The sequence below is a fragment of the Cupressus sempervirens genome, chromosome 6 (genome assembly GCF_028749045.1).
Source record: "Cupressus sempervirens isolate cs-2001-9-10 chromosome 6, ASM2874904v1, whole genome shotgun sequence".
In the NCBI taxonomy this organism is placed as follows: Eukaryota; Viridiplantae; Streptophyta; class Pinopsida; order Cupressales; family Cupressaceae; genus Cupressus; species Cupressus sempervirens.
In genome coordinates, this window is record NC_143123.1 from 247,545,112 (window position 1) to 247,572,381 (window position 27,270).

At 36.6% G+C, this 27,270-nt stretch overlaps 1 protein-coding gene across 8 annotated transcripts in view; it reads right to left on the reverse strand.

Moving 5' to 3' along the window:
- The window catches only part of LOC149552171 (putative RNA-dependent RNA polymerase 5), a 282,261-nt gene that overhangs the window by 13,579 nt on the left and 241,412 nt on the right, over positions 1 to 27,270 (reverse strand). The window contains exons 17-18 of one of the 8 annotated variants that reach the window (XM_089787668.1): positions 15,652 to 15,702; positions 15,129 to 15,521 (exon numbers count right to left, since the gene is read on the reverse strand). The exons of 6 other annotated variants lie outside the window; for them this stretch is intronic. In XM_089787668.1, coding sequence (XP_089643794.1) covers positions 15,501 to 15,521; positions 15,652 to 15,702 — 72 coding nt within the window. In that variant the 3' untranslated portion in view covers positions 15,129 to 15,500. Of the gene's footprint in view, positions 1 to 15,128; positions 15,703 to 27,270 lie in introns of those variants that run through there. One more of the 8 variants, XM_089787666.1, reaches the window with a different exon arrangement.

A 27,270-nucleotide genomic window follows, 5' to 3' on the forward strand; every position in this document is an offset into this window, starting at 1 on the left:
AACACCTAAACAAAAGAATGATTTATCTCACATTAAATGCTTCAGATGTGACAAAGTATGGTCACCTTGCTCAAGATTGTGTTAAAAGAACTAGACATCATGTTGTTATTGCGAAAAATATGTATGAGATGTCACATAAAAAGATCCAATGAGAACTTAGGAGGATTTTTATTCATTACAACACTCTCAAGCAATGTTCCAACCAACAACAACACTTTTTGATTAATAACAATGCTCCGCGTTATAGGATATCAAAAGCTTCTTTTAATTTGGTAGAAAGAGAAACCAATTTACAATAGATAATTGGATATGATGTGAGCTATTCAGTTAAAGGTGTTAGAGCCACTTGCCCTCAATGGAATTTTTCCATTCTTCATTTGAGTGAGGTTTTGTTTGTTCAAAGAATATAATAATTGATCTCAATTTCAACATTAGAGGACAAAGGGTATCAAGTTGCATTTTCTAAAGAAAAAGTTCTTGCTTGGCCAAAGAACTCTACAATCAAATATGCTTATGTGACTGGTGTTCATCGAGAGAGTTTATACAAACTTTCTACTCGTCCAAGAAAGCATTAGTGCATGCCTCTATAAATTCATACGAGACTAGGCCACTTACAATTCAAAGCTCTTCCATCCACCAAAAAGATGAATATTAGTTTACCAAAGCGCAGTCAATATCATGATGGCATATGCAAAGCATGTGCACTGGGTAAGAATCTTCAAAGTTCTTGTTGTGAGGTTTTCACAGCATTGCCCCATTGCAAATGGGGATCCCCTCTTTTTTTTTTGCCTTAGCAATAGCATTTGTGGTCTTAGGTGATTTTAGTTGGCAACATTTTCAAGTTCCCAAGTTGAGGAAGTGAGTTTGTGCAATTTGGGTCTACTGGAAAGTAATGTTTCTCTAGGGTGTAAGCAAGATTTGACCCAAGTTTGTCAAAATCTATGGAATTGAAACCAAATGAATCTTGGATGAATCAAGTTGAAACCTTTAGACAATCCTTATTATAACTTCAATTTGACCTTAAAAAGAAAGATTGGAGTGTTGATGGTCTGCAAATTCCTCAAATTTTGCCAAGTTTAGAATTTTTTAAAAAAAAATCCAAAATCTAGATTTTGCAATTTAACTCCTATAAAGTTGAAACCTATCTCAATCATCGTGACTATAATTATATAAATATACCTTAAGAGTACAAGAAAGGAAATAAATGTAATTAAATTTTATATTTGTATAAATCCTCCTATCTCCTGGGCCAAAAATGACAAGTGTTGAATTGCATAGTGAACTTGCAAGTGGATTGCACAAACTAGGTCATATTGGAGCATTATTTCTAAAAGTAGGCAAAATTATGCCCCATCAATCAAGAGTTTAAAGCATAATACAATAAAGAAGTTGAGGACTATGAGAAAAGTAATAGTTCATCAATTTCTGACCCTTTGTTTTAGCTTCAACCTTGGTATCATGCTTGAAATTGTGAAATCGTAGCAAATTTGATGATAAGCCACTTGAAGGAATGAAATTTTGATTGGGTTTAACTGACTTTTTGGACTGAGATTGCCCAAAATAGGTTGGAATCTAGCCTTTTTTGGTCATTAGTGCACAAGATCATAGGAATGAAATTTTGACTGGGTTTGACTGATTTTGTGGACTGAGATTGCCCAAAATAGGTTGGAATCTAGCCTTTTTTGGTCATTATTGCACAAGATCATGAATTTTTCAACCCTCTATTTTGTTTCCAAATTTCCATATCATGCCTTTAATGGTGAAAACTCAATGAATTTGAAAAGGGGATGGCTTTAACAGACAAAGAATTGGAGATTTTGGAGACTTAATTTTTTCCAGATGTAAGAATGAATTGCCCAGATAAGGTCGGAATTCAACCTGATTTGGGCATTAATGCCAAAAAACTCCAAATTTCCAACCCCTCATTTTATCTCAAAACATTAAGGCTTCTTGAAATATGCCTTAGTCTTTGTAAAATTTGGTGAAAGCAACTTATACAATGAAGTTTTTTCAGTGTTTTGTTAACTTTGGAATTTCAAAGTGGGTTGGATGCCCAAGATAGGTTCGAATACAACCGTTCTTAGGCTATAATGACCAAAATCCCAAGATTTTTGACATCCCTTTCTAGCCTAAAGCATTCATATATTTTGAAGACTACTTTTATCATGGCAAATTTGGTGAGAAAACAACTCAAGGAATGGAAGTTTTGGCATCTTGAGGACTTCAAATTTTTGAGTAGGGATGAAATTGCCAAAAACATGTCAAAATTAACCATTTTTGGGCATTTTTTGTCAAACGTTTAAGTTATCTGATCCCATCATTTTGAACAATTCTTTAACTAAGGCCAAGACACTGATCTCATTTTGGTTTTGACAAGGCAGTGACAAAATAATTAGTCATTATCTAGCAGAATTGCATGTCAAGTGATCAATGCGAGTTGAGCAATCAGTGTGAGCCGAGTGATCAAAGCATGTCAACCATAAGTTTCTAGACAGTACAACCGAGTAATATGACTAGTCAATGTCGAGCAAATAGTATGTGTCCAGTCACTCAAGTGTTGAGTAGTTTATACATGTTGAGTGATTCAGGTGCCAAGTAACAGTTAGTGTTGGGTTCTACAAAATCTGATTTACAACATTTAGAGGATAGTGAACACTGAGCCTTAAAGCCTTTAGATGCCGAGTAAACAATTTTTGGCACAAACTCCTATGTAAACCATTTTTTGCTGACATAATCATGAATTAATGATTATAAGAGATAAGTATGGAGTCATATTACAAATCTCTATGCAATAAATGCAACCAATCAAATTAAGGGAAACATTAGGTGGCAATAAGGATCAACCATAGTCGTTGATTCTAACATAACCCATCTGCACCTATGTTTTTTATAAAAAGGAAAACAGTAAGAAGTATATACAATTGCAAGAGTCGACGATTGCTAAGTGTTGAGAGAGCATTCATGGTGGTTATGATGGCTATCACAAAGATACACAAAGTAGAATCAGTCTAGAGGAACAGAGACAAGCTATGAATGGATTATAAAGGATAGATCTAATGAGAAGGATCAAGATTCAAATCAAGATTCAATCAGTAAAGAGGACATCCAATATCAAGTAGAAAGGTGCTAACCGAAGATCATGTGTTCAATTATTCGAACAGGTGATGCAAAGTAAATCTCTTAACCGAGTAGTCCTAACAGGTTGTTGTAAATCTCTTAACCGAGTGCTTACTTAATTGTGAGTTGAAATCCTTTAGCAAGGTGAGACCTAATGGTCTTTGTAAGGTTTTAATAGGGAAGATCCCTCATAGGGTAGATCATGGCTTATGATCAAACACTTTGTAGTCATAATTGGCCACACTTTACAACTGCAATAGTGAAGATTTGTAACTGTCATCCCTACATCAATTTTACCTTCTCATTGGAGGGTTTTTAGGTAACCAATTTATTGTGTTAGGTGTTATTTACTTCATACTATGGATGTGTTGCATGTTAAGTTATTTCAGTTTATATGTTAAGTTATAAGATGGATGTTGGTGATATATTTTAGAGGCAAAAGTTTTAAGTTTGGGTTGTTATGTCAATTTAAACAATTTCAGACCCCTTGGTAGCCTTTGTAGTTAGAGTGATAGCTCACAAATTCTTTCAATCAAGCTAACTAATGACTGTTTCCTGCATGGCAGTTCAACTGGGTTATAAGATTGTATAGAGAGACCATTCATATGACCTAGCCAAATTGCAACTTCAAGAACTATCAGAAAATTTGAAAGCCATCAAGAAGACCAAAATTGCATATTGTAAGTTTGAATCTTTGATTGTTTGCATATATTTCTATGTGCAAAACACAAACACCACTTTTGGTAAAGTTGCTTGGAAGACAAACAAGTCAGTAACACAATAAAATTGCATAGCCCATTAAGCAACTTGGAGATAATTTTGAGTCAGTAATAACTAGTTATTTTGAGAATTTCAAGAAATCCATGAACCAAAGGTTGAGGATACCTGTATCATTAGTGGAACAATATTACAATGATGTGTGTTTCCTAGCTAATGTAGATTACACATATATGCAAGCAACAATGCCTAGGGTTAGATGGTTAAAACCCTTGCCATATGAAATTAATGTACATGAAGCCTTTGCAACCATCACAACTCTATTGGCCGATGAAATTGACAAGGATGCTATATCCTTTGGAAAATATGATCAGGCTAAATCAAGAATAACAATAAATTTACAAACTTCCTCAATAATTAGAAAGAAGAACAAGATAGTAAAGAAGCTTAAAGAGAGGTTTAGTGAAGGTGGTGAGGAAGCAAAAGAAGAAGAAAAGGAAGCACAAGGTCAAAGACCCTTGAAACTTACACAAGGTTTGGGTGAAGATGGTGATGCAGAAGGTGTCGAGGGCGAAGAAGTCGAGGAAGCACCTAAGATTGCTGAGAAGAAGAGGAAAGCAAAGAAACAAGCAGTGGAGAAATCAAAAAATTCTGTGAAGTAGTCTCCATAAAAGCCGATTATACCTTTAACTAGGTCAAGCACTAGGGCAGCCACTATAGAGCCTAAAGAACTTGCAAAGCCTAAAGGGAAAAGGCAAAATGTCACAACAAAGCTAAGCTAGCTTGCTCAAAAGACTTTCAAGAGATTCAGAAAGAAGTATAAGCCACAAGAAGATTCAGATGAGGAGAAGACAGACCCTGATGACTTGAGTCAATTCAAAATGGTAAGCCACAACCCTTGTTCTAACATTGACAACTTGCATAAAAATATTAAGACCAATACAAATTTGTTAGGTTTCACACATGTTGATTTTGATAATCTAGGAAGTATAGAGAAAAATACTATAGAGGAGGCCATATATGACATGATGCTAACTTTTAAGACCACTCCTCTAGAAATTTCCGACTCTTTACCGAAGAGTTTATATGATAGAGTTGAGCAAAAGTTGCAATTCAGTTTACATATTGCAAGGCAAATTAGGGAACCCACTTTCGCCCAACTGATGCCTAAATTGGATAAGCAAATAATTGCTAAGGCAATGGAGAAGCACAAAGGGAAATTTTCTCCCAAATACAAAGCATTCCATATTTTAAAGAAGCAAATAAAAGATGTGGTAACCAAGAGAAAATCAATTTGGAAATCTATTTATGGGTTATCCACTAAAGCAATAACTAAGAAAGGTGAGCAAGTAGTTGCAGATACTGATAAAGAGAAATCAGTTAAGGAAGGTATTGCAGAGGAACTCAAGGAACGACAAATTAAGCCACAACTAGAGAAGAGCAATAGGATGTACAAGTGTCGAGTGCCAATCCCCCACATGATGACCAAGAGAGTCAACAAGACTTAGTGAGCATCAAGGATGATCCTAATACTACATCACAAAATGTTAATCCATTGACTTAGGATGGTATGAAGAAAATTCTGCAAGACTCTACCAATGCAACACTTTTATGCAGTAATCCAATATTGGTGCGAGTGGATGAGATTCAAAAGGCATCAGTTGCATCTGTAGGGGAGGAACCACAAAACATGTCAAATATACCCCCAAAAACTACAGAAGTAAAGGAAATGGAATCACCAGATCTACATATAGATCAAAGTGTAAACCTTGAACAGGAAGATGTTACACCAAAGACACCATTTGCAACACCAACAATTGTTATTCAAATGAAAGAGGTAGAGGCACAACCAATAGCTACATCATTCTCGAGCCTACATAGTTCAAGTTTACCAACCATAGTGATTGTTGACAAGGATGGAACAAAAGAGAACAAGGGCAAGGAAGCAAGTCCTGTACCAATTCCACCATCACAAGGTGAAGTTTAGCAAGCAAAAAAGACTGAAGAGGATAAGTTGACCAATACATTTGAGGATCAAATTGCCATATCGACACTGGTTACTTTGCCAATCTCTACATCTCCTACCAGCAATCAAGCTCTTCAGAGGCCGACTACAATATTCCACTACAAATATCAAGGTTGAGTTCCAACACACCCAAGAGTGCTAAAGTTACATCATTTGACGATGTAAGCTTAGATGAGTTGATTGAGCTACCAAAGCTTGATTTGAATACAATCACAATTGAAGAAATGAGCATTCTTCAAGACGCTCTACAAAGGAAGAAGATGCAAGAAATCTTAATGAGTGTTTGCCATACTAGGTAAAGAAAACAATGCATACAAATAATAGACAGAATAACATAATTCCTTATTATTATTCGCATATGCCAGAACATTACATTATGCTTCATAAGATAAGATCAATGATGATTTACAATGATCTCAGACGGGATATAAATACTATCTGCCGAACCTTCCTGAAGGAGTCTGTCGACCACAAACATTATGTCCACTACAAACTATTTGCCTGTCAGCTATAGAATATAGAAACATCAATGACAATCACCCCATTGGCTACAGAAACACCGATGATAATCATCCCATCAGCTACAAAAACACTGATGACAATCACACTGTTGGCTATAGAAACATTGACAACAATCATCTCGTCAGCTATAGAAACACCGACGACAATCACTCTGTCGGCTACAGAAACATCGACGACAATCATTCCATCGACTGACACAATTTCTACCGATGACATCATCCCCCCCAAAAGAAAAAGTCATCTCCGGATGACAATTACAAAAGATCTGAGATAAATTAACAAAGAAAATACATTAACAGAGTGACTACAACAAAAAACCTGTTTCTGTCACATCACTTCCACATTCATCCCATTACATCTATAGCCTCTGCTAACACAATACTGTCTCCTCAAGCTGATCTTGATAGCCACCCATGCTGCTTTCTCTACTTCCAACATTGGGTCCACTGAGCTAAGTGTCATTGTACTACCTTCTGGATGACCCACTCCTCTCAAGCTCTTTATGCATCCACCAAGACAGCCTCTCGGCCAACACCTACTCCCAATGCCTCTAGTACACAAACACTCCATGCCTACAACAGCTTCAAGTCTTCTCAATTGGTCACACTTCACAACTAATATCCGCAATGACTAGGGGTCCAAGGGGCAACGCCCCCAGCAGGGTATTGCCGCCAAGACCAAATTAACACTCTAAAACCCACACAAAACTGCATGGAACACACTATTTTTGTCATTTTTTGCCTATTCCACACTCTTTCTGGCAAACTGATGCTTCCCCTTCCCTTTGGCATCATCTGCTACTCATTCCGAACTACCCCAATCCATCGTCATTTTTTTCTTTTTCAAAAAAATGAACAGCACCTCAATCTTGCCTCCAAGCGTCGTCATTCTACAACGAGGAGGAGGAGGGAATCATCTGATCATTCTGCGACGGTGACGATGATGACATCTTCTTGGTACGGTAGGATCCGTTGACTGCATGAGGTACCTCTTGCCCATCCAACATCCCCAACTTTATCACTCGATTGTCGCCGACCTCCCAGATCTGATATGGTCCAACCCATCTTGCCTTAAACCTTTCCTATTTTCTTTCATTCCGATTGTCGTACTTGAGTACCAACTACCTCGGCTGAAACCTGTTGAGTTTGTCATGCCATGCCTTATGCATGTTCTGTGTCACCTTCATCGCCCACTGTGCCTGCGGTCGTCACACATCTAGATTATTTTGTTTCCGTCGGCACCCTTCAACCAATTTTATGGTGCGATGCATTCTTTTCTTCTTGTGCGGTCCGTTCACCGTGTACCAGATGATGGAATTTTTCTTTTTTCTGGGTTTGTATTGTATGTCCTTCCCTTCTTCAGCCGTAACGTCATTTGCATCATTTGCTTCCCTGTATTCCTTCGGACACTCATTTTCCTCTTTTTCCTCACCTTCGTCGACCCTTAGCATATTACAACTCGAAAAGAGTTCGTAGTCTTCTATTTGCCAGTGGTAAAGGCCATTCACCGAGCCTAGGTCATCGTCATTCGATCCTCCTTCTAGTGTCAATACTCCTTCGTCCGGTTCCATTCTCCTCTTTCCTTCGTCATCACTGTCGCCTTCACCTTTTGACTCTGACAATGTTGCCTCCTCACCTACCATTTGTTTGTGCAAGTCAATTATGAATCTTTTGCCTCTGCGCTCCATTGATAGGGTATTTCATTTCCAATCATGTTTTACTTTTGCTTGCACCAACCAAGTCTGTCCTAGAATAGCATCATATCCTTTTCTTTTCAATGGAATGACTACGAAATCCAATAAAAATGGTTGCATTCCAATAGTTACCGATTGTGCTTTCAAGATTCCCAACAGTTGATTCCATGTTGGTCTGCTGTGAGCAACTAAAATGCAGGTGGCCACAACGTCAGCTTTCCCAACTTCTTCTAGGTATCCTCTAGTAAGACATTCATGCCAGACCCTCCATCAACAATTGTGTATCAAAAAATTTACCAAAATCCCCATCTCGATGACCGCCAGATGTCTTCCCATCATGAGCGCCAGAAGCATTGGGTCTGTTGCCGTTGTTGGACTAGTGTCCCTTCCTGTGTCCTCTGTTGCTTTCGGAAATGGTGTATGATTCAGAATGACCGACCATAACTAGGGCATTGTGAGAAGATCACTTATCTTGACCGGTATCTCTGTTTGTAAGATCTGTTGTACGATGTTTTGTTCTGCGAAGTTCCTTGCCAAGGTGCCGGTGATGTCCTTCAACTGAGATGTCCCTGCCGATTATGCCTCCCCAATTTCTGCCTGCGCTTCCCCCAATTTTCTTTTTTCCTCCGCCAGCAGTTTTGCTTGCCTCCGCGTAATTGCCAGAACCTCTTCATCTGTGCCGACAGTGATCAAGTTTACTCCAGACTTTGGGCACTTGGCATCTTCATGGTCACTGGGTCTGCAACATCTGCATAATCATTTCAATGTGTTTTCCGTTGTACGATCCCGTGCAAAATGACCCTACAAATTACATGCTCGGCATTGAACCATCGGCCGTCCGTTTGCATCATATTGAGTTTGACTTTGGCTCCCATTATTATTGTTATTGTTCGCATTGTTGTTATTTTGCCCTCTGTTATTATTCCTGTACCCTCCAGATGTGGCACCTGTGCTATTCGTATTTCCGTTACTGCCCAACAGGGAAGCCTCCTGTGTAAGAAGCACCTGCGGAGATCCTCTTGTCTTCATGTTGAAGGGGCACTCTTTTGTTGAATGGCCCATGATTTGACAAATGTCACAAAATTGGTTCTTTGGACACGATCCTTTAGTATGATCATCGGTCTTACACTCTGTGCACCACAACTCACTTCCTTTTGGCTCCTTCTGCATGTTTTTAAACTCTTTCATCATGCGGATCATGTCCTTTTGTAGGGCACGAACCTTCTTACTGTTGCCTTCATTATCGCTGCTATCACCTTCAGCAGGTTCGTCGTCATTCGAATCAGATGAGCTAGTCTTCGTCTTCTTCTTTGTCTTTAGCTCACTTTTGAGGTCCAATGCTCTGTTATAAGCTTCCGTATATGATGACGGTGGCACAATTTTCATTTTTCTCCACAACTTCGAGCGTAGGCCTTCCACGAACCATCTTTTTTGAAGTTTGTCTGCTGGCTTACTTTCCATTTTGTTTATCAAGTCTTTTAATTTCCTGGCATAAATGCAGATGGTTTCGTTCTTCCCCTGCTTAGTATTGAAGATCTGTGCTACAATTTCATTCTCATCCTGCAACAATTTAAATTTTGCCAGAAACTACTTTTTACTGTTATCCCAACTGTTTAGCTTTTGTGGATCTGTATCAGTGAACAAATCAATTGCTACACCTCGTAGGGTGGCCGAAAATTGCCTCATCCAGTCCTCTTCATCAATTATCTCATTCACCTTCCAAATCATTTCACATGTTTTGCAATGTCGAATGGGATTAGCCGTACCATCGCCATTGAACTTCGACAGCTTCTCTTTTTGTCCCGCCATCACAATTGGTTTCTGTAAACAGGCATTCCTCGGTCCTGGAACACTACCGCTCTTCACCGACAGTCTACACTCCCACACCGATAGTCTGTACTCCCACACCATCGGACTGGTCTCCCACATCGGCAGACTAGTCTCCCACACCGGCGGTCTACACTCCCACACCGGTGGTCTGCACTCCCACATCAGCGAATTGTACTCCCACACTGACGGACTGCACTCCCACACCGGCAATTTGCACTCCCACACTGACGGACTGCACTCCCACACCGGCAATTTGCACTCCCACACCATTAGACTCAACAGCTGTGAACCTTGGTGAAAAAGGGTGTTCTGAAGTTGTCCTCTGCGGAAGTATATCCCGGACGAAGAGTTCACTCCACGCTCTTGCTCCGTCAGCACTTCAAGCCGTGCGAGTCGATGCTCTTCCGTCTGGATTCTCTTCCCTTGATGAACACAAATTCAAAAACTCCTCCCGTGCTTCTTCCACCAATTCCACCTGTTGCCGAGTTTCCTCCAACAATTTTTTTGTGCTCTGATTTCCGTCGGCAATCTTCTGGAATCTCCTTCGACGTTCGGCTTGCTATGCCAGAATTAAATTTTCTTGCGCAGTATGGATTCCATCTTTTCTCTTGACCTTATTTCGATCCTTGTTAAGCTGATTTGGCATTAATCTTCATTCCTCCCACCTTCCAAGTTCATAAGGCAACAGCGCCAAATGTTTGCCGTACTGGGTAAAGAAAACAATGCATACAAATAATAGACAGAATAGCAGAATTCCTTATTATTATTCGCATATGCCAGAACATTACATTATGCTTCATAAGATAAGATCAATGATGATTTACAATGATCCCAGATGGGATATAAATACTATCCGCCAAACCTTCCCGAAGGAGTCCATCGACCACAAACATTATGTTTGCTACAAACTATTTACCCATCGGCTATAGAATACAGAAATACCGACGACAATCACCGCGTCAGCTACAGAAACACTGATGACAATCATCCTGTCGGCTACAAAAACACCGACAACAATCACTCTGTCGGCTACAAAAACACTGACGACAATCACTCCGTCGGCTATAGAAACACCGACAACAATCACTCCGTCGGCCAACACAGTTTCTATCGACAACAACGAGGGAGCATAAGAAAAAGCAAGTTTTGCATGAAAGCAAAGACATATTCATTGATTTTTTCAGCCTCCTAGAAATAACTTAAGATAAGCCTATTATAGAGCAACTTGTTAGCATTGTGGATAAGATTAAGGATGAAGACCTAGACACAAATGTCAAATTCTTATAATGGTTTGAAAAGAAGTTCCATACCAAGGTTTTGGAGAAGATATCTAGTGCTATTGCACTCAGACAAGTTCATATAGCAACCAAAATTGAAAATGTAAGGAAGGTGTTAGAGAACATTTTCTCTACATACACAAAGCTATGCAATGTTGAGATATTTACTAAGGAGACTCAATGGGCTATTGACCAGATGCAGGGAGATTCGTAGCTTCATAGGTACCACACTGCAACAACCTTTAGGGAATAGTTAGTCAAATTTCCAAAGGTTACTGTCATCTCAGAGTAGGCTAGTCGAGCTGCAAGACAATGATGCAAATATTCAATCTACTCTAATCAGTATTCAATCCATGTTGACACCTCACCTGGAAGTATTACACAAGGAACTAGCCTATGCAGAGACATTGTTCAAGAAAGATTCCCATCTTTCTACACATGAAGGCTTAGTTGACCTTGTTGCACAACTAGACATTCAATATCAATCCCTAGATGCAACAATAGGAAATTGGGATGCAATATTGAAGACAAAAATAGAGCTACACAAACCATTTTAGAATAAACACATTGGCAGTGTACAACGCAATTGACATAAGTGGCAAAAAAGAGGGATTATAAAATTTTGGATTAAAATGTTTGTCAAGGCAAATATCTACTCAATAGGAGTAATAGAAGCAAACATAGAAATGAAGTACTTACTCAGGGCAAGTAATAAGGTATGGAAGATGAACAACATTTTTGATACAAATGCAAATTTTGAAATTTTGAAACTTTTGTATAAAAGTCGAGCAATGTATATACATTGTCATTGTTATTTCCAACACAAGAAACATCAAGTGTTCAACAAATTCAATCAAAATGACCTAAAAGAATTAGGTTTCTAATAGGTTTGTGGACTTCAAACTTTTCTAATTGTGGCTATGATTGTCTAAAAATAGATCAAAATTCAACCATTTTGGGGCATTTTTTCTCAATTTGTTGCCATTTCTTACCAGCATTCAAATAGAATTTAAAATATTTAATTTTAATGTTTAAAGGCCAAGTCAGTCCTCTAATTGTGTAGGATCTTGGATCACCTATATAAAGGAGGCCTCTCAAGTAATTTGAACACCAAAACAAAGCTATTCTGCTTTACAAACTCGCAGCAATCCACCCTCAAATTTGTAGTGTGTTTCTCTGATTTTAGTAGGGAAATTCTTCTTCCTATAGCAGTAAATCAAGCTCAGACATGTAGCAATGAAATTTCCAGATTATGCCAGCGAACTCCCCCTTAACTAGTAGTGAAGTTGATACTAAAGGGCACAAAACTGGTCATTTAGTCACGCTTTAAACTTCTTCAAGTTGCTGAAGATAACATGTTAATTACAAAGCCTTATGATGGGCAGTCCAAATCCATTGAAGGATCCAAATTTCATAGAATTTAATTTCAGATTACAGTGACAAAATCATTTTACAAAAATCAGGAACGAAAGAGAATAAGGAAGTCGACAAATCTGGGCATTTTATAATGCAATTCATGTGGTTTTTTCAGATATTTTTTATGGGACTACATGGCAAAATTTGTAGGAAGTATGGTAAAATCAGAATTTACATATGAGAAATTCTGAATGATTGTCTTGGCTTTCAGATTTCCTCTCTCTTTTTTGTCAATTGTAATGCCGTCATTTCTTCATTTTGCAAGGTGATAAGGAGGAGCTAAGGGGGTGGAGACTTCAAATGGAGGCTTAAAATTCAAGCACGAGGACTGCATTTGACATAGAAGTTCCATGTCAAGGAAAACTGAAGCTGAGATCAAGATGGAATCCAAGTTTGCCTTGAAAGAATCTAACCGTATGAGGGCATCTTCAAGAAGTTCAAGACAAATCAAGTTCTAAAGGATGCAAGTGCAAGTTCAAGTTATAACAAAGAAAAAGTTTTCAAGAGTGAAGACGAAGAAGATTCCGGAAGAGGAAGCAATTTGGGAATATGAGACATCACAATCATCCTCAAGGAATCATTTTTTGGAAGAGTTAATTGAATTTAGAAATTTTGACAATCAAGAGACATTTTCTCTCCATCAAAAGATTAAATAACTCTACAAAATAACGATGATGAGGTGGCATTGAGTTGTCTCTTCCAATAAAAAATTCCAAATCCAAACATCATTCAATCACATCGTGCTAAGTGTCAAGTTTTCTCATTGGTTGTTAAAGGCTGCAATTATCTTATTGGCATACAATGTGGTGCCCTCTTGTAATTGAAGAGCACACTATTATACAAAGAGTGAGGGTGAATCAGTATAATAATAATTTTGCTAACTTAAAAGTTTTATCAAAATAATAACTTCAAATGCTGAAATAAACAATTATGCACTTGAATACAATGACACAATGATTTACATGGAAACCCATTGAAGGTGAAAACCACGACAAATAATTGCTTCATATAAATACTTGTTATTTTACAATGTTTTGTAGGCTCAAACCTACTAGAGCCTACAACCCTGCGTTTATGAGCATCAACTATATGAAAGCTCCAATTCCCTCACTTTGCAAGCTCTGACCTACTGGAAGCACCAAACGCTACTATTGTCTTCGTCAGCACCAACCCACTATATGCAATCTGCTTTTCCACCTTGACTATGTTGCTTACTTCAATTGAAGATAAATACCTTCTTAGCACAACTTCTCTTCAACAAAAACATATATTTCTATATTTTTCTTCAATAAATCTGCAATCCTGAAAATTTTTATTCTTTTATCTCATTTTGGATTCACCATCTTATCCCATTATAATATTATATGTAGACTTGCAATGGACACCCACTCTTCTTTTTTGCACACACATGCACGCACGCACGCATATGCACACGCACACGCACACGCACACGCATATGCACATGCACACATGTGCCCATGCGCGCGCGCACACACACACACACATATCCTCTATTTACTGGTGATATATTTCACACTTTTCTTTATCCATTATACATACTTCTCTTTCTATCTTTATATCTGATCTGTCCTGATATTTTTCACTGCATTCATCATCTGCTCTTATGTGTGTATATATAAATCAGATTGGAAATCTGATTTTATATATGCATATTCCTGTACACTTCCTTACTTTCATTTTCTGCTTGCTCATCTTATTCTTCATATATCATATTATTCACTCTTCTTTTTCACATATTTTATTCTTCAAAACTACACTGTTATTTTTTATTTTCCAAATAATATTCTTATTTATATCTTTGATTTCATTTAAGAGTTATGTCTCTTTAACAAGAGATGTATCTTATTGTCTTTATTAATTTATTTTTCTTAAGTATAGATTAACTAATATTCATCAGTTAGCAGCATTATAGTTACCGCCTAACTTTATTTGGTTTTTTTAAAATAACAAATGGATCACTGTAAATTAAAAAAATGATGCTAATATTTTATTGGGCCTCAAAACATATTATCATTGTCTTGATAAGTCACTGCTCGAATACTTCTTTTCTGTCTAAAATTTTCTTTCAATGAATCAGCTTTTGATGAATACTATCGATGCCAATTTAGTTTCAATATTCTTGAAGCATTGCAAATTTGTCCTTATTGTCCAACTTGTTCAAGTATAATCATTTTGAATCCAATCCCTGCCCTCGTCTTTCTTCATCTTCTACGGCTTCGGTGAATTCATTTAATTATAATTGATATTTGCAAGTCTCTGTTGTTGTCTGTGGTGACAGTATTATCTGCAAGTGTGTAATAACCATAGGTTGGCTCTTTAACTGAATTGGCAAAATTACTGATAATTTCCTTAATTGTCTTTCGGTTTGAATAGAAATAAGTATAACACGAGTTTCTTTTTCTCCAATGAATATGTAAGACCAATACAAATGTATTGATGCTAGGGTGATTATTATTTTACCATTAAAAGCTACAACCTCTGCCACAATTGAAATTTGCTAACACTACAATTTCTAGTTCATCATCAAACTTGGGATTGCATATACTTATTTATTCAATTCAGTTTTATTACAAAATGACAATGCTAACAAAATAAATATAACCAGTATAAGAAACCTGGAAACCAATTTGCAGGTGCATTCACTCACAATCGCAGCCAATGAACATAAACCCCAGTTCAAATAACAAATCACGGGTCTCTAATTATAGCCGCAAGTCTCCAGATATGGAATGTGGGTCCAGTTGTAATTTGCAGCCTCCAACATAATAATTGCAGGTCCTGGAGAAAGATGCCCAGCCTCCAACGAATGGTATCTCAATCTTGAGAAAGGTTGCAGAAGTCTCAAATGTCAAAACGTTACCTCCCAGGTGAATAGGCAACCTTAAATGCACAAAACGTGGCTCTTTATAGCAGCCACAGGTTGGAATTAATAATTCCAAATTAACCTCCTCTCAGATCAAACAATAATTTTCAGCAGCAAAGATCTCCTTCAAAACAGTAGATAACAGTGGAAGAGAAGGAAAATCGTATACCTCATCACAATTGCAAATGCAATCCTCATTATTGAATCTACAATACTTCAACTGTAGATCCCAAACCATTATACTTCAGTAAGGGCACAAAATTTCAGAACTTTAGATGTGTCACAAAGACAACAAAAAGAAAATAATATTCAATTAGATGCTTTTCTCAATAAATGGGCTCATATATATAATATCCAAGTGGTACAAGTTTTTTCAAATGAACTCCACATACAAAGCTTCCTCATCACAACATTAAAATATAATAAAGTGTCATTCTAATATAATCTATTAATTGTTTTTAGCTCCAAAAATGATCGTTACCACCATAACATAATGTTTTGACATAAAAGGCCATTGTTTCTTGTGGCCATGATTTAAAATTGTTCAACTTGGTTCCAATGAGCTATGATACTGAGGTGGCCAACATACAACACCAACAAAAATAGCAACCTTAACATATTTAGATGAATAATAAAAATAATTCAACTGTCTTATGAAAACAACTGAAGAAGCATCAGAATCAAAATCTGATAACACTAGAGTGATCCTAATGAAGAAAGACGATGAATGAGTCTGATAGGGTGCCGTACAATAAAATTATAAATAAATATTCCCTCCAAGAATCTTGGAGCCCAAACTAAAAGCCCAAAACAAAAATCGAGAGCATCCCTCAACCCCTCTAACTCAATTGAGTTCATTGGAAGCGACAGTTTGACTTACTACAAATAGTAGGTCCCTCAAACAAAGGAAAAATGCACCATAGTTTGTTGGAAAGCCTATAACCGCACAACTAAGACCCTCAAAAACCACTATAAGCTAACAGCGGTTGCAATGGTGAACTAACCAAGCCAACTATAGGAAACTACTAAAAATGGGGACAATACAGTCCTCCCTCCTTAACAATGTTTGCCCCCAAGAAACCCTAGAGAAAATGAACATCAAAGTCCACCTAGATCCCAAGGGGAGAACTGCGCACTATCCCTATTGTGTACAAGCAACTCCAATAGCATTAGCACCCAAATAACTGATATCAATGATAAAATCATTTGGAAACTAATAGTAGGAGCTCATGATGTTAATAACTCATCAACATTTAAGTTCCTATCAAACTGACACTCAAACCCAACTGCACTATGGAGATGATAACAACCATAAGTACCTAAATCACTATCATCAACTCCAATCTCTAATAAAGTGTTCTGGGTGTGTAGATACTGCAAGTGGTCTAACTTGCAGCTACCGATCTCATCTGCAAAAGATGGTGCTAACCCATCCCATAATGGATGGTACGAAACTGGAGCCAACCCACACAAGTGTGAAATCAAATCCTCTACCAATGGGTCAAAATCAAATTGATGAGCACACCCCATTGTATAATGTCAGTAGAAAGCCCCAATTTCTATCAATGGCTCATCAATACTAAACCAAGAATCAAGAGACAACTCCAACCTTTAACTCTACACAATTATTTGCTAGGTAGGATCCTGGGCAACCCTCTTAGCAAGCCCAACCACAAAATCCATCTTGGGAAGCATTGTAGCCAAGGTCTCTACAATCTTCCCCACCAATCCCTATATAGCACAAGAACCTTAAAAGACATTACCCTCAAATACCCTGTACGAATCCTCCTACAAATCTGAGCTCTCAAGAAAATACTCCATGAATGACTCAATACAATAGAAATTATATGTGCAAGCATCAACCTACTCCCTTGCAAACCACAGCTGATCCCTTTGAAATCATGGCATTGTAACTGTCCAATGCTACCAGTTGTATCAGATGAAGATTTAGATTCGCTTTCAGCAGAAGGAAGTAAACCACCATGAGAACTTGTCTCCGGTGATGCTCTCACCTCCTCTGTACCTACTACACCTATATCGTGGATGGACGTATTAGCTACACCATCACATCCATCATCCCCAACAGTCGAAGCAAGCTCACCACCAACCACTACAATTTGCAGTTGACCTAGATATGGGGTTGGTGTGGACCGAGCATGCTCCAACTCTATGGTTACCTCATACAACCGTGACTGTGACCCTTGAAGAGCCAACTGAGTACATTGAAGAGTGTCCACAATCACCTCAAGCTCTTGAGTAAGCTTTGTCACCTCCTCCTCTTTCCCTAACAATCCCTCATAATAGCTGCTACCCCACTCCATGAGGTAATCTCTATCAGTAGCTAACTGAGTAATTATGCTTCAAGATCCTAACACCTTCCTGCAGCACATGAATCTTTGTTAGGGAAAAACTACTATCACCGTACTCATCAAACATACAAGCACCCTAACCAAATAAAGCCAACATCTGGCGCCACAATGCTCAATAGCTAAAGAGATGTCACTATCACTCAGCTTCATTTGACTATTCACATGATGTCTATGTAACCCCTATCTCTTTTGCAAACACTGCATAACTCTTTGCATTGTAATAAGAAACTAAATCAAAACTCCTCGTCACAAGATCGCTCATTACATGTGTGTTATTGTCCTCATACACATCTAGTACAATTGAGATACAACCAGTTAGTACCTCAACTGACCCCTCCTTTAAAGAAGCAAAAACCCACATAATATTGCACTCCTTGAATGACTCTACCTCCCCTCAAGAAAGAAGTCCTACATCTTGATCCTAGGACCCATCCAAACCCTCCTCAGAGTCATCACCTGACACCTAGCAAGGGATATCATACCCAGTGCAACTCATAGCATCAACCTAACAAATCATCAGAGGTGTCCATACTCTCTATCCACATCCCCTAACAGATGCTAAACTACCATCACCTAACTCTGCACACATGACTTAATTAATCAATAATGCTAGAGCATGATCCAACACCCACTTTTGTAGTACCTTGATTACCAACATCACAGTTGGGTCACTTCATACATGCATTGATCCCACCTGAGGGAGCAACACCACAACAAATCACATACAAATCTCCAATAACAATCCCCTCCTCGAGAGAGCCAAAAGTATCAATGGTAACAACTTCATCAATCATCTATGCACTAACTGCAACAACAACTCTGGAAGCCTCAACTTGCTAAAGCTCAATGATGTTGTCACTGACACAACTATATGTCCCACTGAAATAAGTCCATCATCAACACTATGGATAGGACTAGCAGGTGACATACTAAATATAGGTACATTTGCACCATAGAACCCTGTCGGGGAAAACTTAAACTTCCTTCCCTGCAACCTGAATGGTCGTCTCCTAAAAGCGCAAACCATATACCTTGGTGCCTATCAACTATTTCTAGTTCCATTGGTTTCGCTACTAATCTCTGATGATGAAGCTTATATTTCTCCATGCTATCTCTCAAGGCATTTATTTTCCTACTATCTTCCTCACTATTTCACCAGTTCCTAGAATTACTTGGCCTCCTATATCTATCCACAATTGAAGAAGCTAAAGTGTCAGTCACTTTCAAAACAACAACAGTTATGAAATAAACTAACTTTCCTACCCCATAAGATGGCAAGAAACCGCTTTGATATCACTATAATAACCCTAGGCTAGCTCTTAACGAAATTGGCAAAACTGATAATTTCCTTAATTGTCTTTCAATTTGAAGTGAAATATGTATAACTTGAGTTTCTTTTTCTCCATGAATATGCAAGACCAAAAAAAATTTATTGATGCTAGCTTGCTAATTGTTTTACCATTCAAAACTACAACCTCTAACAATTGAAATTTCAAAACACTACAATTTATAATTAATCATCAAACTTGGGATTGCAAATACTTATTTATTCAATTCAGTTTTTCTTTACAAAATGATAATGCTAACAAAATAAATATAACCAGTATAAGAAACTTGGAAACTAATGTGCAAGTGCATTAACTTGCAATCGCAACCAATGAACATAAACCCCAACTCAAATAACAAATTGTAGGTCTCGGTTTTAGCCGTAGGTCTCCAGACATGAAACGTGGGTCTTGCTATAATCTGGAAACTCCAAAATAATAATCACAGGTACTAAAAAAAGATGCATAGCCTCTAATAAATGATGTCTCATCCTTGAGAAAGGTTGCAGAAGTCTCTAATGCCAAAACACTGCCTCCCAGGTGAATCGACAACCTTAAATACCCAAAACGTGGCTCTGTATAGCAGTCGCAAATTGGAATTAACAATTCCAAATTAGCCTTATCTTATATCAAACAGTGATTTTCTGCAACATAGATCTTCTTACAAAAGTGGATAATAGTAGGAGAGATGGCAAATTGTATTATACCTCAACACAATTACAAATGAAATCCTCACAATCGAATCTACAATATTTCAGTTGTAGATCCCAAATCCTTATATTTCAGCAAGGGCACAAAATTTTAGAATTTCAAAAGTGTTACAAACACAACAAAAGAAAAATAATATACAATCGGATGCTTTTCTCATCAAATGGGCTCATATTTATAATCTCCAATTGGTACAAGTTTCCCAAATGAACTCCACTTAAGAAGCTTTCTAACCACAACATTAAAATATTTTAAAGTGTCATTATAATATAATTTATTAATTGCTTTTGTCACACAAAAATGACCTCTTCATTTGTAATTGTAATTTTGTCAAAAATAGCTGCCAATATTCCAAATGCTCTACTTGTCTCATGATGTGATTTAGTTTTGGCTTGGATTAAACTATGGTTGAGTATTCACACAATCCTTTTCTTTGTATATGGAATTCACAATACTTTCATTCTACAATGCTCAAACTTTGTAGCATATATTGCTGAGATTTGTGCCATGAACAATGTACGATCGCAATTTTGTTTCATGTGCTATAATCTGATATTCACAAATTTTCATGCATATGCACTCGATCATGATTCATGACTGATGAGTAATTCGACTTTTTTGTTATTAGATTTTTCTAAAATAACTTTTATTTATATGTCTATATGATACTCTGTATGTCTTCTTGTTTTTCCTTTGTGAGTCTTTATAGGTAATCTTCTTGCAACACATGCTTCTCCCTTGAATACTATATGTAGCTTACTTCACCTATTCTATTCAACTATGAAACATATACAAGCCTTCAACTTTGGTAAACATATTTACTGTTTGTATGTAGCACAATACACTCTCATGTCTTCTTAACTTCTAAGAAACATTTGCATCTTCTTTCATAATAATTCAATAACTCATTTTACTCTGTGAGTATTAATTTTTTTATCATTCTTTATATACTATTGGGTGCCCTTCAGATCTAAAACTTGTTCACACATCATAATTAAATCTTTAACATCTGTATAATCATCAATGATAGTATTACTTTCTTTAATTTGACATCAATGACGATTCTTCCATCAATCTCCTTGATTGACTTTGACATCAATGACAATACTTTCATCAGAAATTGGTTATAAATTTGGCAACTATAGTTAGGGTTTGTGGGAATGAATGTTGACCCCTGATCTTCAGTAAATTTTGGCCCTTCATTGTCATTCGACTTCTATAAAAGACCAAAACCTTCTCATTTTTAATGCATTAGAGAGTAGTGGAGGAAGTAGAAGCTAGAAGAGCTAGTAGTAGAAGTAAAGCAGGCTAGCTAAGGGAGAGACTTGATCAAATTGTTGATATGATGCTTTTGAAGTAATGGATAAGTCATTGCTGATTCTCACAATGAATTACTTAATACTGCTTTGAAGTGTTGCATGGTGTCCTCAAACTTTCACTTGGATTAGATTTCATTTCATGTTATTGTAGTTTAGTTAAATGGAAGAATTGTGGATTTTTACTTTCTTGACTTGAACAAATCCAGGCCACTAGCCTCTTGCTAATGGTAAGAGGGCCTTGCATGTGACCCCATGATTAAAAGTACTTAACCTCAATTGGCAATCAACCTTTAGTTTGTATCCATTCATTGGGATTGAAGAGTAGATGTTGATTTGAAAACCATTTTAATGTTCCTTATAAGCTTGTACTAGATGGGTGGAGTTGTTGATCAATCTACATCTAGTAGAGTCCTAGTCATCCACGATTCCTTGCATTCATAGTTAGGAGAAGTAGCATAAGTTAAAATTAAGGTGAAAGGACTAAAGATTAAACTTATATTCTTATTGCACATGGTGAACCCAAATCTTTAGAAGTGCAAGAGTTGATATCCATCGAATGAATATTGTAAGTTCCCTATGTGGTTACCAGCATATCACATTATTTCATGATCTTACATAGCAAGCTTAGCATCAGAAATGACCTTATATCAAGAGGATTGAGTATTTAATAATTCACCTTGAAATATCGAATATGCTTTTGTTGGCAATTTGGCTAAGGAGATATGTTAGGGTTGTCATTTATAGCAACATATAGCTTACTTTGAAAAGGCAAAATGAAAGGATAGGTTTGAAGTATAGTTATTCAAAAAATTGTCTAAGTACCTACCAACAAAACAATGTATGGTTAGCCTATTTTGTTTAGTGCAGCTCACTGAAGGCACTTGGGGTTATGCACACTTATAGGAACAAAGGACATGATGTATATGATAGGTGAGTTAAAGTGCACAATGTTTTTCCATGCACGGACGAAGTTATTTAAGTTTTTCTAGGTACAGGTCAACAAGAAAGAACATAGTTAAAGGTAGAATAAAGATATTTTGGTTAAGGAATTGTTTACTTGACAATGTTGGAACCACATCCTAGATGTTAATCCACACGTGGAAAAAGATGATTCAAAAGATTTAGCGAAGTATCAAGAAGCAAGGCCGACAAGATGAAACAATTTGATATAAAGGAAGAACACTTTTTGTTTAGCAAAGTGTGGCATTGTATTGTAATGATATAATGTTTGAATGCACACTTTATATGATCGGTATAGATGTGAATTTGATGCTAGTGCAAAGGAGCACGGTTATATGATCAATTTTGAAAAAGGAATCAAAAGGCAGATCAGTTATTGAAGATATCAGCACTGTATAAAGGTTTTTGTATCTATCTCTATTGATAGCATTATAAAAGTTGTATTTTCTTGTTTGAGTAGTGGGCTCTTCTTGCATACTTTTGTATTGTAATACCAACTCCTAACAGGGTTGAAGCTTCTAACAAGGCTCAGTCCTCTAACAAGGACATAAACATTATACACATGTAATAGACTCCTAAAAGAGTCAATATCTTTCACAAGATACTTTTGATTAGTGGATCATTTTGTGGGTACCATCCCCACTGGTATTTTTGTTTGGCCAAGGTTTCCCTAGTTAACAAATAATGGTGTTATGAGTTGCATTATGTTATCATTATGTTTACTTTTTAGTTTGATCATATATGCAAGTTTAAAGGTCGTTGATAATATCCATAGTTGGGAAAAAGTTTGTGGAACACTGATTCACTTCAACACCCCCCTGGCAATATTCCCTATTTCTAACAATCTGAATGTTGTAGTGGACTAAAACTCACATTACCTTTATTTTCTAAGAAGTGAATATAGATCAAAAGGTATTTTAGATGTGATCCATTATGATTTATGTGGACCAATCTTTGTGACATTTTTGAGTGGATATTGGTATAATATAATTTTATAGACGACTATTCTTGGAAGACTTGGATTTATTTCTTCAAATCTAATGAATCTGAAGTACTTTGTGAGTTCAAAGAAATCAAATCATAGGTTGGAAACAAGTCCCTAAAAAGGATCAAGGTTTTGAGATCCAAAAATGTAGGAGAATACAATCAAGGCTTTCAAAATTTGTGCATTGAGGCAAGGATTAAGAAGTTGTGTGTCTCTAACAACCCTTGGCAAAATGGAGTTGTTGAAAGGAAAATCAAATCCATTGTTGAGGCAATCAAAGCAATGATTTGTGATAAAAATTTACAAACTTTTCTTTGGGAAGAAACTTTCAAAACTGTTGTTTAATTCGAGCCCTCATAAAATATTAGAAAATATGCCCCCTCAAGAGGCCTTTACAAGTGTTGAACCCAAAGTTAGTCACAAAACGATTTTTGGGAGTTATGTTTAAGATCTAAACTAGAACTATCAAGCAAGAAAGGTATATTTGTGGGTTATAATAAGTCTTCTAAGGCCTACAAGATCTACATTTGCGAGTAGAAACAAATTGAGATCAATATGGATGTATCTTTTTAAAATGTTGTCTTCCAAAGGTCAAAGAGGTCTTCTTTGGGTAGTGAAGAACAAGGGATACCTCAGGATGTGGATATTTACCCAGATCATTCTCTTGAGATTTGGAGGCAGTCCATTAAAACAAAAGAGACTTTTATTCAGTTGATCCCATAGAACCTATTGATAGGCCAAGTAATATTTCTACGAGTAGAAAGCGACCTCTTGGGCTAGACAAACAATGCAAAGGACAGAAAATTATACAGCTCCTTGTGGCACTATTCGAGAAAGAAAGAGACCGCAGCAATTTTCAGAATATGTGGCTTTAACGAGTCATATCATTGAGTCTAAGCCTTCTAGCTTTGAGGAAGCATCCAATCAACAATTTTGAAAAGATACCATGTTAGAAGAATATCAATATATCGTCAACAATGATGTTTAGGATGTTGTGGCAAAACCTAAAGAAAAATCAGTTATGTCTTCCAGGTGGTCTTTAAAGATTAAACCTGCTATAGATGGAAGTATTGAGAAGTACAAAGCAAGATTTGTGACAAGAGATTTCTCTCAAAAAGAGGGAATAGATTGTGAGGAGATGTTTTCTCATGTAGCTCATTATACATCTATCAGGACTCTGATTTTTATTGTATCAGCTAAAGGCTCAGAATTACATCATATGAATATAAAGAGTACTGCATTTCTTAATGGTGTAGCTGAAATTGTTTATCGAACAGCTAGATGGTTTTGTGATTCACGGGAAGGAGTCTATTGTATGATGATTGAAGAACGCATTGTTTGGCCTAAAGAAAGCACCTTATGTACGATATGAAATGATTGATCAATACTTGACAAGCTTGGGTTTCTCCAGGAATGATGCAGAATTCAAATCTTTACTTCAAGATATTTAATGGTAAAGCTTAAATTTTGGTTCTTTATGTTGATGATTTATCTCTTAGTGGAGAAGATAGCTTCATTCTTAAATGCAGGAAAGATTTCACCTTTTAGATTGAGATGAAAGATCTTGGTCTCATGCATTCTTTTCTAGGACTAGAAGTGTGGCAAATACCCAATAAGATTATTCTTAGTCAAGGGAAATACACTATATTTATCTTGAAGAGGTTTAGGACATGGTATTACAAGTCCATGTCTACTCCTATGGAGACAATTTTGAAGAAGTTCAATGTTGTTGCAATTAGCTTTGATTTCATAAAATCTACTGTGTACAAACAAGTGATTGGATCTTCAATGTATTTACTGAATGCTAAACCATCATGCAGTAAGTGTTCTTAGTTCATGTGTGAACCAAGACAAATTAAGCCAGGCACATATTGAGATAGTGGCACAGTTGGATATGGCTTGAGATATGCTTCAGATGTAGATGTGAATTTATAAGGTTACTCTGATTCTGATTGGTTGGGAGTGTAAATGATATGAATAACAATTCTGCATGTTGCTTCAGTTTGGGGTCTGCCATGATTTCCTGGTGTAGCAGGAAGCAGACTTATGGGACTCAAAGCACTAGAGAAGCCGAATATATTGCAGCATCTTTAGTTTCTCAAGAAGTAGTGTCACTTCCAAAGTTTCTTGAAGGTTTGTTTGGGCAAGCATTAGAACCAATTGTGATTCATAGTGCTAATCAAAGTTGTGTAAAGCATTCAACTTCAATGTATTTGCAATGATGAACAAACTGGTGACAGTCTTACCAAGCCTCTCTCAGGTAAAATTCACACATTTTAGATACAAGCTTGGAGTAGTGGAGAATGTTGTCCTCGCTTAGACAGAGTCTCAACATTACTAAAAAAATTAATATACTAAAATGTATATTTCTTTGAGATGGAGAAATATGAGGTGAAAACCGTTGAGAGGTGTTCTTGTTCTACAATGCATATTTCTCTAAGATGAAGAAATTTGAGGTGAAAGCCCTTGAGAGGTTCTCTTTCCACACATGGAAGAAGCCATGGTGGATGTCATATTGAGAGATTCCATGATGACATCATGTTGAGTGATTCCACAAATTTGCCAAGTGAAAATTTTTATCCAAACATTTAAATTCAAACGTTGTAATGAATAATTAGGCACATAAACACAATGACAAAATGTTTTACGTGGAACCCCAATGTGCAAGAAAACCATGACAAAATGATTGCTTTTATAAAAACTTGTTCCTTTACAATGTTTTTTAGGCTTCAACCTACTAGAGGCTCCAAACCCCTATGTTTATGAGGGCAGACTCATTGGAAGCTCCAACTCCTACATTTTGCAGGCACCAACCTATCGGAAGCACCAACCCCACAATTGTCTTTGCGAGCACCAACTCACAGCACACAAGCTTCTATTCACCTTGTCAAGGTTGCTTACTCAATTGGTGATGGATATTTTAATTGCACAATTTTATTTTCTTCAAACTGATATTTATATCTTCTTTAGATTCACACATACATTTACAAATAGCCTTCTTATTTAAATCACACATATATTACTGTATCCCCTCTCTTCTATTGATTCTCTTTCATTGCAGCATGATCTTCTTCTTTATTATAACTGAAAACTCTGATTTTGTATACCTTTATGATAGTTTCATCTCCTTCAAATCTGCTCGACACCTACATATATTTGCGTATATTCTCTTTTTCCTGTGGTGTATATACTTTTATTTTCTAATACACATTACACCTTTCTCAATGGTCTTCTCTCTATTCTCAGTTCTTACATTATACCTTTTTAATGCTTATATTCCTCTCATACATCTAACTTCTTATTTGCTAACAATTTTATTTCCAATTTCTTTATATACAAGATTGATACCCTTTTGAAATGACCCATGCTTTCAACTTATAGTAATAATAATCCTTGTTTATATTATTATTACTACTCATACTTTGTAATCTGCGGTGATTTATTATAATGCTTCCTTTAAAACAATACATCACACATCCTTTCTTTAATTCACACCTTTAAATTTAATTCTCTTAATTATATGAATCTAATGAGCCTTTCTTATTTTATAGTTTACTAACTTTTAAAGGTTGTCACTTGGTTTCAAATTAATAACCTTTTTGCTATGCTCGCACAGGTTTATCAATCCATATCATTCTAATCCTTTGAATGCCAAATCAACCTTTCAAATACTGACTAGGTTTTCGATTGAGGCTGGAGTTTATTGACTTCCAATTTCCAAAACAGCATACTCTCCGTCTTCCAAATCAAAGACATGGATTGAAGTATATTTACAACTGACCAGAACTTGTTTGTTAGTCCCTGCCTTACATAAGGCTGGGAACTAATGTTTTCATTAGCCCCCCTCACAATTAGTTTAAATGAAAATAAGATACAGTAAGCTAAAGTTTTAGAAGTTATAATTTTTAAATCAATTTTTGTGCATAAATTTCTATTTTATGATTGGTCACTACCTAATTTCCTGGGCTTTAATTGTTTTATCTAACTTCAATTTTTTTATAAAAAAAAGATAAGAATGAATTAATCATGTGTCAGAAGTGATAAATGTAAATTAATTGTCGGAAATGACAGCCTCAATTTATCACAATTAGATCTCTGGAGAAGTATTGGAGGTGCCCCTGC